This window comes from Macaca mulatta, chromosome 16 (genome assembly GCF_049350105.2).
Source record: "Macaca mulatta isolate MMU2019108-1 chromosome 16, T2T-MMU8v2.0, whole genome shotgun sequence".
Taxonomy (NCBI): Eukaryota; Metazoa; Chordata; class Mammalia; order Primates; family Cercopithecidae; genus Macaca; species Macaca mulatta.
In genome coordinates, this window is record NC_133421.1 from 91,680,140 (window position 1) to 91,694,481 (window position 14,342).

The 14,342-nt window shown below is 64.3% G+C and overlaps 2 protein-coding genes across 37 annotated transcripts in view; one reads left to right on the forward strand and one right to left on the reverse strand.

Moving 5' to 3' along the window:
* Window positions 1-9,001, forward strand: part of ASPSCR1 (ASPSCR1 tether for SLC2A4, UBX domain containing) — a 43,604-nt gene extending 34,603 nt beyond the window's left edge. For 6 of the 33 annotated variants that reach the window (XM_077973276.1, XM_077973274.1, XM_077973264.1 and 3 more), the window contains 9 exons: window positions 576-715; window positions 1,012-1,093; window positions 2,449-2,515; window positions 3,164-3,226; window positions 3,843-3,895; window positions 7,897-7,948; window positions 8,238-8,307; window positions 8,379-8,551; window positions 8,747-8,844. In XM_077973276.1, the coding sequence (XP_077829402.1) occupies window positions 576-715; window positions 1,012-1,093; window positions 2,449-2,515; window positions 3,164-3,226; window positions 3,843-3,895; window positions 7,897-7,948; window positions 8,238-8,307; window positions 8,379-8,551; window positions 8,747-8,760 (714 nt within the window). In that variant the 3' untranslated portion in view covers window positions 8,761-8,844. Of the gene's footprint in view, window positions 1-575; window positions 716-1,011; window positions 1,094-2,448; window positions 2,554-3,099; window positions 3,227-3,752; window positions 3,959-5,778; window positions 6,641-7,003; window positions 7,972-8,206; window positions 8,308-8,378; window positions 8,552-8,746 lie in introns of those variants that run through there. The other 27 variants (XM_077973256.1, XM_077973273.1, XM_077973267.1 and 24 more) reach the window with 18 other exon arrangements.
* Window positions 9,002-10,152: 1,151 nt separating this feature from the next.
* On the reverse strand, window positions 10,153-14,272 carry CENPX (centromere protein X). 4 transcript variants are annotated; one of them, XM_015120611.3, is made up of 5 exons: window positions 14,218-14,272; window positions 11,294-11,345; window positions 11,080-11,133; window positions 10,755-10,828; window positions 10,153-10,666 (listed from the first exon to the last, which is right to left on the reverse strand). In XM_015120611.3, exons 1-5 carry the CDS (start codon window positions 14,251-14,253, stop codon window positions 10,652-10,654), a joined length of 231 nt encoding a protein of 76 aa, XP_014976097.3. In that variant the 5' UTR covers window positions 14,254-14,272; the 3' UTR covers window positions 10,153-10,651. The 4 variants fall into 4 exon arrangements, with proteins under 4 accessions (XP_014976097.3, XP_001113300.4, XP_014976096.3 ...); XM_001113300.5 differs by having other exon boundaries at window positions 10,740-10,828; XM_015120610.3 differs by having other exon boundaries at window positions 10,544-10,828.
* Window positions 14,273-14,342: the final 70 nt, after the last annotated feature.

Here is a 14,342-nt window from a genome sequence, read left to right on the forward strand (position 1 = left end):
GCTCCAGGAGCTGCATGGCCCGGCTTTGTCCATTTCATTGCTGTTGATGCCAATTAGGGGTGACAGTGTCCCTCCCGCATCCCAGGGTGGGCAGAGGGAAGGGCCGACTTGTTCCCTGGGGGCAGGCGTGCATGGAGTCAGCCTGGCCATGGAGCTGTGGCCAAAAGGGCAGTGGGGACAGCGGGGGCAGCTGGGCTGGGGTTTTTGCCGACGCTCTAATTTGGTGGCTGTCGCCACCCCTGCCCCCCACAGAGACCCTGACGTGGCCTGAGCCAGACTCCAGGGGCCATGCACCCTGATGGGTGGGGAGCAGGGGCTCAGCGTCAGGTCTGGTGCACTGACTGGGAGAAGGAGGGTCTCCAGCCCTGGACAGGCCCTGAGTGGGGTGGGGGCCCCCAGCTGCTGTGCCCAGCCCTGCCCCCAGGACCTGGCCCTGGCACTGTGCTGGCCGGGGCCAGGGAGAGAGTGGGCCCAGCTCCCAAGTCTGTGTGCCCACCTCGGCTGGGGGCGCCGACAGCCCGGGGTGTGGAGGGCCCCCCGTGACACCCGCCGTCAGCCGCGCCCTCTGCCTCTAGCCCGTGGACCGGGAGCCTGTCGTGTGCCACCCTGACCTGGAGGAGCGGCTGCAGGCCTGGCCAGTGGAGCTGCCTGATGAGTTCTTTGAGCTGACAGTAGATGACGTGAGAAGGCGCTTGGCCCAGCTCAAGAGTGAGCGGTGGGTGCTCCCTCAGTGCCTCCCAGCTTCTTCGAGTCAGGGTTTGCCCCGTCGGGTGCCTGTGCTGCCCGCCGTCCCCAGGTGCCAGCACTGGCTCGTGGCCCAGGTCCCTGACAGGCTGCCCTTAAGAGCACCTCAGAGGGTTGGGGCCTAGGGAGGGGTGTTCAGATCTTCCTGCCTTGTGCGGGGAGAGCAGCCCACTTCCACCCTGGCGGGTGCAGGTGAGGAGCCCGGGGCCAGTTGCCGTGGCCCCCATTCTGACCAGAAGCCCTGTTCCCTTCCCCTCCTCACCACAGGAAGCGCCTGGAAGAAGCACCCTTGGTGACCAAGGCCTTCAGGGAGGCGCAGATAAAGGAGAAGCTGGAGCGCTACCCAAAGGTCTGCAGACAGGACGTGGGGGCAGCAGAGGCACAGCTCTGAGGGGGCCCCCTGTCAGTTCTATGGACGGGACATGGGGGCAACTGAGGCACAGCTCTGAGCAGGACCCACCCCCCCGTTGTGGCATGCCTGCCTCTAGTGGCCAGTCGATCCTCCCCTGCTCATGATTTAGAATGAATTTTTTTTTTTTTTTTTTTGAGACGGAGTTTCTCTCTGTCACCCAGGCTGGAGTCAGTGGCACGATCTTAGCTTACTGCAAGCTCCGCCTCCTGGGTTCACGCTGTTCTCCCACCTCAGCCTCCCGAGTAGCTGTAACTACAGGCGCCCGCCACTCACGCCCAGCTAATTTTGTTTTTGTATTTTTTAGTAGAGACAGGGTTTCACCGTGTTAGCCAGGATGGTCTCAATCTCCTGACCTCGTGATCCGCCCGCCTTGGCCTTCCAAAGTGCTGGGATTACAGGCGTGAGCCACAGTGTCCAGCCTAACTTTTTTTTTTTTTTTGACATGGAGCTTTGCTGTCACCTAGGCTGGAGTGTGGTGGTGTGATCTCGCCTCACCGCAGCCTCCACCTCCTGGTTCAAGCAGTTCTCCTGCCTCAGCCTCCTGAGCAGCTGAGATTTCAGGTGTCCACTGCCAGTAGCTCGGCTAATTTTTGGATGTTTTTTAAGTAGAGATGGGGTTTCACTATGTTGGCCAGGCTGTTCTTGAACTCCTAACCTCAGGTGATCCGTCCGCCTCGACCTCCCAAAGTTCCGGGATTACAGGTGTGAGCCACCACGCCCGGCCGAATGAAACTTTTTTTTTTTTAAACGGAGTCTCACTCTGTCGCCCAGGCTGGAGTGCAGTGGCCGGATCTCAGCTCACTGCAAGCTCCGCCTCCCGGGTTCACGCCATTCTCCTGCCTCAGCCTCCCGAGTAGCTGGGACTACAGGCGCCCGCCGCCTCGCCCGGCTAGTTTTTTGTATTTTTTAGTAGAGACGGGGTTTCACCAGGTTAGCCAGGATGGTCTCGATCTCCTGACCTCGTGATCCGCCCATCTCAGCCTCCCAAAGTGCTGGGATTACAGGCTTGAGCCACCGCGCCCAGCCCGAATGAAACTTTAAACAGCAAATTTGAACACAGGTCAATGTGGTTTTAGAACTCAGGCCACTGTGCGCACGCACGGTACTCGGCTGTCTCCGTGCCCGGCCTACCATGGGGGAGTCGAGGCCCGGGCCCTGATTGGGGGTGGCTGCTGCTTCTGCCTGCCCCAGCCCTGGTGTCCGTGGCCTGGCGTGGGCCGAGCGGGGAGGCCGTGCCTGGTCCCTGGTGCAGCTCCGGCCGTCCCTCCAACCCCTCCACTTGTCTGGCCTAGGTGGCTCTGAGGGTTCTGTTCCCCGACCGCTACGTCCTACAGGGCTTCTTCCGCCCCAGCGAGACAGGTGGGCAGCGCTGCCGGTGTCCGGGGAGGGGGGCGGGGGCCCACAGAGCCCCTCCTGGCTCCTTCCTTCCAGGCTACAGGACTGCAGCCACCTGGCCTGCGGGTCCCAGGGCACTGGGCAGGTGCAGGTGCTGAGGTCCCCTTGGGGGTGCAGAGGCGACCCAGTTTGCAGTGTCAGGCAGGCTGGGCACTCGCTCCAGATGAGCCTGTGGTCCTGAGTGCTCACATCACCCACCTACTGGGCACAGCTGGGGCAGAGGGGCACCCAGAGGAAGGCACCATACCCCGGGAGGAGGGCAGTGGAGCTATGACATTCAGGGGCTTGTGACCTGTACCCCAGACAGCTGGGTGGCAGCAGCCCAAGGTCGCAGGGACCTCCCCCAGGGAAGCACTGAGGCTGGGGTGGAGGGGGGACTGGGAGGTACAGGCTGGCAGTGGGAGTGCCCTCCTGCAGCAGGGCGGGGCTCCCAAGTGTGGCCCACACGGGGGCCCAGCCACGTCGAGCACCTGGGGTGCTGTGGGAGGAACAGGGCTGAATTCCCACCCCTCGGGGAAAGGCCCAGGAGGGTGGGAGCAGTGGCCCAGTGCCGGGGGCGGCCCGGGGCTGGTGTGGAGGAAGAACTGTCTGTATGTTCTTTCTCCTCTGCAGTGGGGGACTTGCGAGACTTCGTGAGGAGCCACCTGGGGAACCCCGAGCTGTCGTTTTACCTGTGTAAGTTTTTTCTCCTAAGCCCACTCCTGCCTCCAGTGCTCGAGACCCTGGTGCTGTGGGCACACCGCCCGTCCCAGCTGGGGCTCTCGGCAGCTTCTCCATGGGAGCAGCATCTGTGGCCTCCCGCCCAGCTGCCTCCTGCAGCCTATGGTGTCTGTGTGGGGACCTAGCAGGGCCCTTCTCCCTGAGCCGGGCGGTGGGAGGGTGGGAGCCAGGCTTCCTGCCTTCTGTCTCAGCGCTCCGCTCCCCTCTGGAGCCCTGGGGCTCCCCCACCCCTGGGGCTCAGGCCACTCCAGCGAGAGGACTGTGGGAAGGGTCGGTGGACAGGAAGCGGCTGGCCTCCCTTGGAGCGTCTAGGTGGCAATGGGTTAGGCTGCCCCCCTCAAGCGGAGCTGGGCTGCATAGGTGGTGACCCCTGCAGTTGGGCCTGCCCTGCCCCAGCCCCTCCGAGCCCCCAGCTGGGGTTTCTGCAGCCGGAGTGTGGGCACAGGGTGTGATCATGAGGGGCTCTTCTGCCCCACGTGAGGTGTCACCCCCATCTTCGGGCCTGTCTTCTTTTGGGAGCGTGGATGGGGACCGCCGTGCTTCCTAACACATAGATGCCTTCTCTCCTCAGTCATCACCCCTCCAAAAACAGTCCTGGACGACCACACGCGGACCCTCTTTCAGGTACCCGAAGGCCTCTCTGGGGTGCTGCGGGGCGGGGCCCTCCAGGGAGGGCAGGACGCGAGGGTGAGGCCCGCAGTCAGGAAGGAGTGGCTTGGCAGGCGCTGGTGTGGGATAATAAAGCCTTTGAGAGCGGGTGGGTTCAGAGGGGGCCGTGCGCCTCTGAAGTTGTTTCTGACAGGTCTTTCCAGCCTCCTCTGCTTCCTGCCTGGCCCCGGGTGAGAAAGGGCCTGCTAGGCGGCCTGCCTGAACTGGGGCCGCTTGGAGGTCTCGGCCCCCCTGGGCTGCTGTGCTGGGGCCAAGGCAGCACCGGTGCCCGCCCAGGCGTCTGGGTGAGGAAGGGCCCGGCAGGCCTGGGAGCAGGGCTTGGGGAGCCCCAGAGGGACCAGGCCCTCAGCTGGAGGCGGCCGCCTGGGGCTTCAGCTGCCAAGTCTGTGTTCCTGCCCCTTCCCCCTTCCCGGCCTCTCCCGCTGGCCCCGCTGGCCCCTGCTAGGAATGCCCTGGTACCCATAGCTGTCCGCTGCTTCTGTGGGTCCCTGCCACCTCCCTGAGAGCTCCTGAGGGTGGGGCCAGAGTGAGGGTGCCCGGTCCCCAGCCCTGCTGGGCCACCCTCCAGAGCCAGAAGCAATGAATGTCCTGTCCTTGGCCTGTGGGAGAGCCGCCTGGGGCCTTCCGAAGCCCTCTGGCCTAATGGTTTCCTCTTCAAAGCCTCTTCAGATATTTTAATTAGCAACAGAGGCGTTTTTTTTTTTTTTAAGTGGCCACAGGCCTCTGCAGAGGCCTGGGTTGGAGGTGAGAAGCTTGCTTGCTGCCTGGGGCTGCAGCCACTTGCTGAGATGGGGCAAGAAGGCTGGCAGCTGCCAGGGGTGATCAGGAGCAGGACTGAGCGGGTTTCCCTGAGACGGAGGCAGGGGAGGGGTGAGACAGTCCCCTCTCAGCCCCTGAGCTGCCGGGCGGACTCTGGGCCTCCTTCCTCCGTCTCCACCCCCTCCCTTGCTGGCCAGCCAGTTGATAAACATTGAATTTGGAAGATGCCTTGGGGTGGAGGAGGACCAGTGTCCAGGCCTGCAGCCCACCCTCCCACTGGGAGGCCCCCTGAGAGCACTGGGGTGCTGCTGCGCTGTTCCTGGGGATACATGGCTTCCCCGCCAGCCACCATCTCCTGCCCTCCGTCAGCTTGGCTCTAGTCTGGGGGCCTCTCGGGGTGGTGTCCCTGGTGACATTCCTGCCTGCCTGCCGTCAGAGAGCTGGCGGGGCCGAGGGGGGGAAGCCTGCCTCCCTGACAGGCAAGCAGGCGGCGGGCGTGGAAGCACCGGCTTTCATGTCTGTCTCTGGCGGGTCCCTGCTCCGGCCCCTGCTTCTAAGAGGGACAGCGTGCGTGGGTGTGGGGGCTCGGGTAGCCCGGCAGCCCTCTGTGGCCCTGGCCCGGGAGAGCGCAGGTTTTCTGGGAGGGCTGGGAGGAGGCGGCCAGGATTGAGGACAGGGAAGTGTGAGCAGCGTGGGGGCTCCACTGTGGGGAACAAAGCCCCGACCGCTGCCTGAAACCTGCTTCCTGGCCCTGGGCATCAGGGCTGGCATGGTCACCTTTGTGTGCAGTCCGCATCCTCATGTCATAAGGAAGGTCATCCTGGACTAGGCCCACCTTTGATGTCACGGTCACCTCACTTATCTCTTCAAACTCTCTGCTGTTTGGGCTTCCTTCCGTTGGCTTTGGTGGGGCAAGCCTGGCTCCTAACACCCTCTGTTTGTTGGAGCTCTCAGGCTGCCTCGGGGGACCCTCTGCCAGGACACTGGCCACCCACTTGGGAAGGAGTGACTGGCACTTCCGGCCTGAGTGCCTGCTGGGCGCCCACCCCTAGCCAGGTCTGTCCTTCCTTTCCACCCAGGACAGCCCCGTCCTGTACTGCTGTGTTGCCCACTGCCAGGGCCTCTTGGGAACGACAGGCCCCCTTCCTCCCACCCACCAGGCCCTACCCCACCTGGACCCTCTGAAATGTTCCTCGTTGACAAATGGTCTTGCAGAAGGTGGGATGGCTCCTGCAGTCCCCGCTCCCGCTCTGTGGGTGGATGCCCTGTCTCTCCCTGCCCGGGCACCGTGGTGCCTTCTCCCTCCCGGGCACCATGGTGCCACCTCCCTCCCGGGCATCTTGGGCTGTAAGGGCTCCTCTCTTGGCTTCGTTTCCCCGAGGGTGGTGCCGTTCTCTTTGGAGGGGGCGACCGGGGCGCTGGGCCACGTGTGCATGCAGCCCCTGCAGAGTTGCTGCCCCATGGGGGTTGGCGTGGGCCTCCTTTCGGAAACTCTTCCTGGCAACACTGAGTGGGGTAAGGGGCTAGCAGCAGAGAGGTGGCCGGATTTGGGACCCCAGTGTCCTGGGCAGCAGCGAGGGAGGAGCCGGCCCCAGGCCCTCAGGCTGTGTCAGGGCAGGGCGGGTGCCCCCACTTCTCCCTGTCAGCCGAGGGAGCCAGGCGGGCAGCCTGAGACCTCCTGGGGCAGTGCTGGTGGGGAAAGGCCTCTCAGCCTGAGCCTCCCTCAAAGGCCCGTCCTGGGCCCTGCTCTGGGTGGCTGGGGGGATGGTGTGACCCACCTTCCTTTTCTAGCCCCAGCTTGGTGACCGGGTGGTTCCGTTCACCCTGGGTCGCTTACTGAGATGGCGCCTGGGAACCAGGGCAGAGAACACCCTTTCCACCAGTGGGGGACGGAGGTGACATGGACTCTGGGAGGCTCCTTTTTTGGGGTCCATCCAGAGGCCGAGCCTCTCCAAGCACGGGTCAGCCTCCATGCCGCCCAGTCTGCTGACCCTCCTCTCCACCATCCCCTCGTCCGAGCAGTGGGATCCCTCCTGAGTCAAGGCTGGGCACGAGCACGTGGGGACAGCCGGGTAGGCTGCCTGGCTCAGTGCTCCTTGCATAGAGGCGCAGACAGAGTCCGGGTGCCCCAGGCCCGGCCACCAAGCCTACTTCCCTCCGCTGGCGTTCCCGAGTCCTGCCTGCCCCTTTCTGTGCGTCCCACGGGGCAGTGCTGGGTGAGGGTCCTGTCCTGTGCGGCTGTGATGAACACCAGGTGCCTCTCTGCATCGGTGGCTTCTGAGGGAGCCCTCTTGCCCCTTGCAGGTGGGGCTGGCCAGGCCTCCTGTGCCCACAGCGGCCTCTGGGCAGTGTCCCCTGGGCTTCTGTGAGCAGTTGCAGCCTGGGTGTGAATCTTGGAGGCCCCGTGGTGATGAAGCATGCCGTCCGCCTGTGAGAGGCCGAGACCACGGCGGCTCCTGGCGCTGTCCTCCCCGTGCTCCCTTCCTGGCTCCCCAGCTTCCGGCGCCTCTTCGGGGCCACTCGGGCAGCCCCTGCCCACCCCACAGGCCCTTCTCTCCTCACAAGGCTTTGATCCCAGGCGGCACAATTGGGTTTTCAAAGCATTCACGGCCCTTGTTTGTGTCCCTGGGCCCCTGGCTGGAGGCTGAGGTTTCAGCGTTCCTGGGCCTGGCCTTTGAAGCTTCCTCTTATTAATCTTTTAACATCCCCCAGCCCCACTCCCACCCCCAGCCTGTGGCCCCGAGCAGCCTGGAGCCGGGAGGGGGAATCTGGAGCTGGGAGGGGGATACCCACCCTGGCAGCTGCGCCTCTCCACGGTGGTCCCGGCACATACGCCAGGACCCGCCACGCCTGGCCCCACCTTCCTCAGGTGCAGAGGCCAGAGGAGGGAGGACTGTGATGCTGCATGGCTTGAGGACCCTTGAGGCCGCAGCCTTCAGCTGGCTTGGGGCTTGGGGTGGTCCCATGGAGGGCGCTGGTCCCAGGGCGCCCTGGCCTTGCGTACAGGGGTAGGGTTGGTGCCAGACAGGAAGCTGGGCGAAGAGGGGTTCATGGGGGCCGGGCAGGCAGAGCCCGCCTGATGGTGGAGCTGTGGCCATCAGCAGGGCCGGGCCCTGGGGGTGTGGCTGCCTCCACCGCAGGGGGGTGCTCTGCCCATGGTGCCCACCCCACCCCTGAGCCCCCCGCCCTCCCTGCAGGCAAACCTCTTCCCGGCCGCTCTGGTACACTTCGGAGCCAAGGAGCCGGCAGGTGAGTGTCGGTGGTTGGGGCCGGTGTTGGAGCCCAGCCAGCCTGTCTCTGGACCTCAGAGTCAGCTGCCTGGAAGGGCGTTCAGTCTGGGGCCTCCTTTGGGTCTGAGAGGGAGCTCTGCGGCCCCAATAACCACCTCCCTGAGAGAGGGCTGGGACAGCCACCTGCTGGCCACTGCCCTCCCAGAGCCGAGTGCCGATGGGCAGATGCTGGGCAGATGCTGGGCGGATGGCGGATGGCGGATGGCCCCCCCCCCAGAGGCTCAGGGTGAGCTTGGGCCTCCCTGCAGGTGTCTACCTGGAGCCTGGCCTGCTGGAGCACGCCATCTCCCCATCTGCAGCTGACATGCTGGTGGCCAAGTAAGTGCCTGTGGGTCTGGGGGCACCTCCCATGGCGGCACTCACCAGCCTGCATCTTCGTCTCCCCCTAGGTGCATGTCCAGGGTCGCTGGGTCCCCTTCCCCATTGCCAGCCCCTGACCCTGCACCTGAGTCTGAACCAACTGCTGAGGAGGGGGCACTGGGCCCCCCTGAGCCCATCCCAGGGACGGCCCAGCCTGTGAAGAGGAGCCTGGGCAAGGTGCCCAAGTGGCTGAAGCTTCCGGGTACTGCGGCTGGGTGGAAGGCAGGGTGCTGTGGCCAGGTGGAGGGTGGGGGGCTGGGTGCTGTGGCAGGGCCATTGGGCTGAAGGGCTAGGTGCTGTGGCCGGCAGGGCCGAGTGCTTCAGCTGGGCGGGTGGGCGGGTGGCTGGGCAGCAGGAGCCCAGGGCCTGTGGTCACCCTGGTGTGTTTGCACTACAGCCAGCAAGAGGTGAGAGCCACCAGCCCAAGGTGCCCACTCTGCCACCCACAGGACCACCTCCCCTGCTAGTAGGAATAAAGACTTGTGCATCCCTCAACGCATTCCTGTCGTGCTTCCTCCAAAAAAGGGCCGCCGTCCTCTGCCCTGGCTCAGCTGGACTGCAGTGTCCAGGCCTGAGAGCCTGGTGGACCGTGGTGTGGGCCCTTGAGGAGCATTGTGGACCGTGGTGTGCATCCTGAACCCATGTGGGTCTCCTCTTCATTTTTACCTAATAGTTATTTATCCCTCCTCTAAGGAGAACAGAAGTGCTGGAAGAAAGGCTTTTTTGGGGAAATTACCTGCAACCCAGGAGCCAAACCCCGGGCCGAGAGCTGGGGGAGGAGTTAGTAGGTCCCCCCACATCTGCAGGGCAGGGCCTGACCTTGGGCCTCCCACTGCCCCTGAGCGGCTATAGTGCTGCGTTCTGGCCCTGGCCCACCCCACAGCCAGCCTCCCCAGCAAGTCTGATGACTTCCACAGGCTCCCAGGGCTTTCAAACTGACCTACTGAGGTGGGCAGAGCAGGGAAGGGGTGGGTCTCAGCAGCTCTGCCTTCCCGGGGCCAGTGAGGCTCAATCAAGGATGAAGAGGCTTGCCTCAAAGTTGTCTTTGGGCACCAGGGCAGGAGAGAGGCTGGGCCGCCTCTGATGGGTCCCACGGGGCAGCTCTTATGCTTCCCACCCTGACTCCCTACCCCTTCCCCTTCCTGCGTGGGGCACCGGGATGGTGCTCAGCTGAGAGCCCCTGGGGTGCTTCCAGTCCTGGGCTCTGACGAGAGAGAAAGTGAGGTGGGCTGGAGGGGAAGTGGCCAAGGCTCTGCCCACTTCCCAAGCGTTGGCACAAGTGGAGCTTATGCCAGAGGCCCCTGAGAGTCAGAGGGCAGCCAGACTTGGGCGGGGCATCCAGGCAGGTCCCACAGCCCTGTGTCTCCAAGGGTGGGCAGAGGGCATGGCCTGAGGGGGCTGAGCTGCACCCCACGCACTGCTTGGGGCCGGTGTCGGAGAAAAGGGGAGGCCTGTTCATTTCAGCAGGCCCTTGGGCCAGTCTCTCACCCTGTGCATCTTGGTCCTGCCTGTGGCCACTGCCTGCGGCCACAGGAACATTCCTGGAAGCCACTGCCCACTGGTGGCAGCTCCCGTGGCTGCCCCAACCCCTGGGGCAGGAGTAACATTTTCCAGGCGGGTGGCCACATGTACGCGGCCCGGGTTCCGCAGCGCCTGGGGGCGGGGCCGAGTCACTCGCACACATGCTGTTTGTTAGTGCGTCCTCCTGGTGCTTTGCTTTCTTACCAGGAGTGGAAGGGTGCGCACGGGGAGCGAGGCTTTGAAGCAGTTTGACTTGGGTGATTAATGGCAAGAAGGCCAAGCTGGGAGAGACAGTTTTGATTTATTGATGCTGCTTTGTGAGAACAAATTTATAGCCGGGGGAAGCATCTTCCAAGGGGAATATCGCATGGCTGGAAAGGTCACACGCCAGCTTTGATGTCAGGTGGCAGGAATGTGGGCAGGAGGCGGTGCTGCCAACCGCTGTTTGTCAAACACACAGGCTACCTGGTGGCTGGGCCTTTCCCAGCACCTGCCTGTAGGACCCTGGGTGGTACGCACACTGTTGCCCCAGGGAGGAGAGGCAGGGACTCCCCAGGTGCTGCCCCTTCCCACACCAGTGTCCCCACTGGACACTCCGAGGGCAGCAATGCACTGCAGTCCTGCCCCTTCTGCACAGGCTGGAGACACCTGGGGATCTTGTTTGAATCAACTCAACCCCTCAGGTCCTTCCCCGCCTGTTATCAGAGGCCGCTGGAAACACAAGGCCTGTTTCTGTGGACCGGGGCTCCTCTGGGGGTGGCCTCAGCCACAGCTGAGATCCCTAGAAGTCCAGGAGCTGTGGGGGAGAGAAGTGCTTAGGGCCAGCCAGCTGGGCACCTCCACTGGCGCCGCGACCCACGCTCACCCACCAGCTGCGGGAGCACCTTCTCCAGCTGGTCCACATCCACACGGAGCGTGTCTTCTGCCCGGGCCTGCCGCACCCCGCGGACTGCTGCTTCTGTGGCGAGAAACGCGAGGTGGGGGATCTTAAACCCGAGCCCAGCGAGGGCCTCAGCCTGGGCCGGTGCCCCCACCCACACCCACGGGCAGCCCCCAGAACCAGGCCACAGCACCTGACAAACAGGCTCAGGAGACCCAAGTTTAGGACCTTGTGGGAAACTGGGGAAAACACATCTTGGTTTTCCCGCTGTGAAAACACAAAAGAATCCGGGACGCGGTGCCCAGAAGGAGCGTGGACCCCGGACTCACCCACAACAAAGATCTTCAGCAACTCCGCCATGAGCTGCAGCGCGTCCCCGCTCACTGCAAGGCAGGGGAGGTCATGTGGGACCCTCACCCACCGCTCCGGCTGGGGGCTCCAGACCTACCCCCGCCCGCCCCAGGCCTTGGCCCTGCAGAGTTGCGGGAAAGGGTCTCTGAGGACAAGTACGGGGACCCACCTCCCGCCCACACCCGCCTGTACCTTTGGTCTTGTCATCCTTAAAGTGCAGGTGCAGCAGCCTGCTCACCAGCTCCTGGAAGAGAGGGGGTGTCAGCCAGGCCCCACCCTCCCCCCGCACCCCCGGGCTGGTGATCGCTCTGGGTGACGGTGGCTGTGATTTCTGGCTGCAGATGCCCTCTGTGCTTGGGCCTCTCCCAGGGCAGGGGACGAGGGCCAGCCTAGTGGTTAGGGTGGCAGAAGCTGGAGAAGCAGGATGTGTGGGCAGCTCCACTCGGGGCGCCAGGACTCTTTGCAAGGTCTGTGCAAGGAGCCTCCCTACAGCGTGAGTGGTTGTAGACACGGGAGCAGGCCCCGCTGCTGGGGCTCCAGGGAGAGTGGAGAAAGGCCTCGTTGAGTCTGGCCTGATCTTGCACTCCCATCCCCGGCAGAGGGCCATGGCTCTGCTCTCCTTGTGGAGAGGCAGGGAAGGCAGAGCCCGGGTTGGGTCTGGAGGCTGGAGGTGGCTGCTCCCAGGTGGGCTGGACTGAGGGAGTGCCACCCGTAAGGCCTTCCTTGTGCCAACTCTGTTCTGGGTGCTGGGTCAGCTCCTGACCAGTCCTGCCCTGGTGCTCATGATCCTGCAGGAGGTGCTGGTGTCCTGGGGGTACAGAGCTAGGCTGTGCCAGCGTGGTCCGCAGGCTGGAGTGAGGGGTGGGCCAGACGCTGAGGGCCCAGGGCCTGATCAGCTCTCCGTGGCAGGCAACTGGGAATCCTTTCTAGGTTTTTTGTGGAAAGCAGCACTGGCATTTGAAAGGACCACTCTGGCTGCCAAGCCCGGGGTGGGGGGAAGGGAGGGGGCTGCAGAGCCAGGGCCTTTCTGCCTTCCTGATGGACGGAGGACAGGGACAAGGGGGGAGTCCACGCTGAGACCCCAAAAGGACAGCACTGCTCTGAGGAGATGGGGGGCTGTGGGCATGTGTATTTTGGAGCCAGGACGCAGGAGCTCAGTTTGGGATGCATTGTGTGTGAACACAGGAGCTATCCACACAGAGTGGCGGGTGGCAGCGGCAGTGGTGGCGGCCGAGACTCAGGAGGGCAGCCCTGGGTGGCTGGTGGAGCCACGAGACTCAGTGAGGCGGCCCAGACCAGGCACTGGCCCACGGTGGCTGGGAAAGGAGCCAGCATGGAGCGTCCAGGGCTGGGGGCAGGGCAGTGGGCGCCCAGGAGCCCAGAAACAGGCACTAACCTGTGAACAACCGGCTGGGCCGCCAGCGTCGGCCACAGGGAGGTCACAGCACCTCACCCGGAGCAGTCCAGCAGGTGACAAGCAGAGCATGGATGGGTGAAGCCCTGAGACGCGGGAGGTGAAATGTTCCCCAGCAGGGGGCAGCAGGGTCCAGCATCCCGGCTCGTCCTGAGCCCTCGCTGTCCCCTAGCCAGGGTCCCAGGCACCACCCGCATGAGCCCAGCGCCACCTGCTGGTCCTTCCTGCTGCTTACAGCCAGCAATACCGGAAAGGCACCGGAAACCGTCCAGAAGGCACTACCTTCCCACCTGCTCCGGGACCCCACGCCAGAGAGTGGCGGATGCCGGGGCTGCCTTGACAATCCAAGGGGCTGCTCCGTACACCGGCAGCGGCCTCGGAAGGCAGGCCCAGCACTGGGGCGGTTGTGGGAGGGCCTGGGACACACCCAGCTTTGCCCCATGACCTGTGGGCGCCACACCAGGGCTGCAGGCCCCCTGCTCCCCGTCGTCTTCACATTCATCCTCTGCAATGACCACAACTCCAGCTCTGGCCAGAGCCCTCGGGCCTCTAGTTGTCAGGTGGGCTTGATGGAGAGAACACATGACCTCCTGGGGTGTGTCCCCAGTGCCCCCTCTCCGGCAGTGGCCTTTCAGCTACTCTAACCTGGTGGATTCTCCCAACCACCCAGTGAGGTGGCCCAGGCCTCAGTGACTTTCTCCTTCTGAGTTCTGGCGAGAATCTTCAGCAACTCCACCAGAGTGCCCCACACTGACCCCCTGCTGTCTCGGGTGATAAAGAAGGGCCCGATGCAGGAGAAACAAAGAATTCTCCCTGCTTCTACACGACTTCCCTGAAGTCCTCCCCCCAGGATGGGTTCACAAGGGCCTGAGACCCTCCCTTCCCAGGCCACAGAGGCCCACGAGGCCCTGCTGACACTGAGGAAGCTCAGTGCCCCAACCTTCAGGTAGAGCAAAAGAAAGAAAGGCTCAGAAACCACTCTACCTGCACCGATGGGACCCCGCACATGGACTCTGCACATGGCACCCTGTGAGAGCTCCACTTGCCAGGGGCAGGGAAGAGCGGGGCACGCCTTGCAGCCTGGGTGGATCCTGGCTCAGACGGCCTGGGTCTGACCCTAGCTCTGCTGAGTCACTTAACGCCCCCGTGCCTCAGTTTCCCCACTCGCGGGTGGGGTTAATCCGTGTCAAGTGTGAGTAACGTGGAGTACCGAGGAAACCACGCGTTCCTAGCTCAGTGCTGGTGCCCACTAGGGAGCAGGCAAAAGGGAAACCACTGTGCCTGGCGGCTAGGGTAGGTCCTGCCGGCTCCTCGGGCTGGATGGTCTCACTGTCCCCGTCCTGGGGCCTGATCTCCCCTTAACAGGAGACCCCAGGCTCAGGGCGCAGGGCGGCGGCCCAGCTCGTCCTCTCTCTTCGCCGGCTTGGACTCCGCCATGAAGGCGCCCACCCCTGCCTGTTTCTGCAGACCCTCTCCACCTTCCCGCAGCCCCGGCTGCCCCACGCGCCCTCCTACTAGCTGCGAGACCCCGCCCAGGAGGGCGCGGGGCGCGCGGCCGGGCTGGGGTCGGAGTCTGAGAACGGGCCCAACCTCAAAGACACAGGTGGGCGGCGCGGGGGCTGGCGTCTGGCCCTCACGGTGTCACGCGTGGGGTCGGGACGGAGCGTCCACACCTCCCTGGCCCCTGCCTGCCGGCCCTCACCTTCCGGAAGCCGGCTCCAGCTCCGACTCCCTCCATGATCGCAGCATCGAAGCGCGCCCTCCGGAACCCCGCCCCTCCAGCCAATGAGCGCAGAGCGCGCCCTCGGAGCCCCGCCCCGCTCCCCT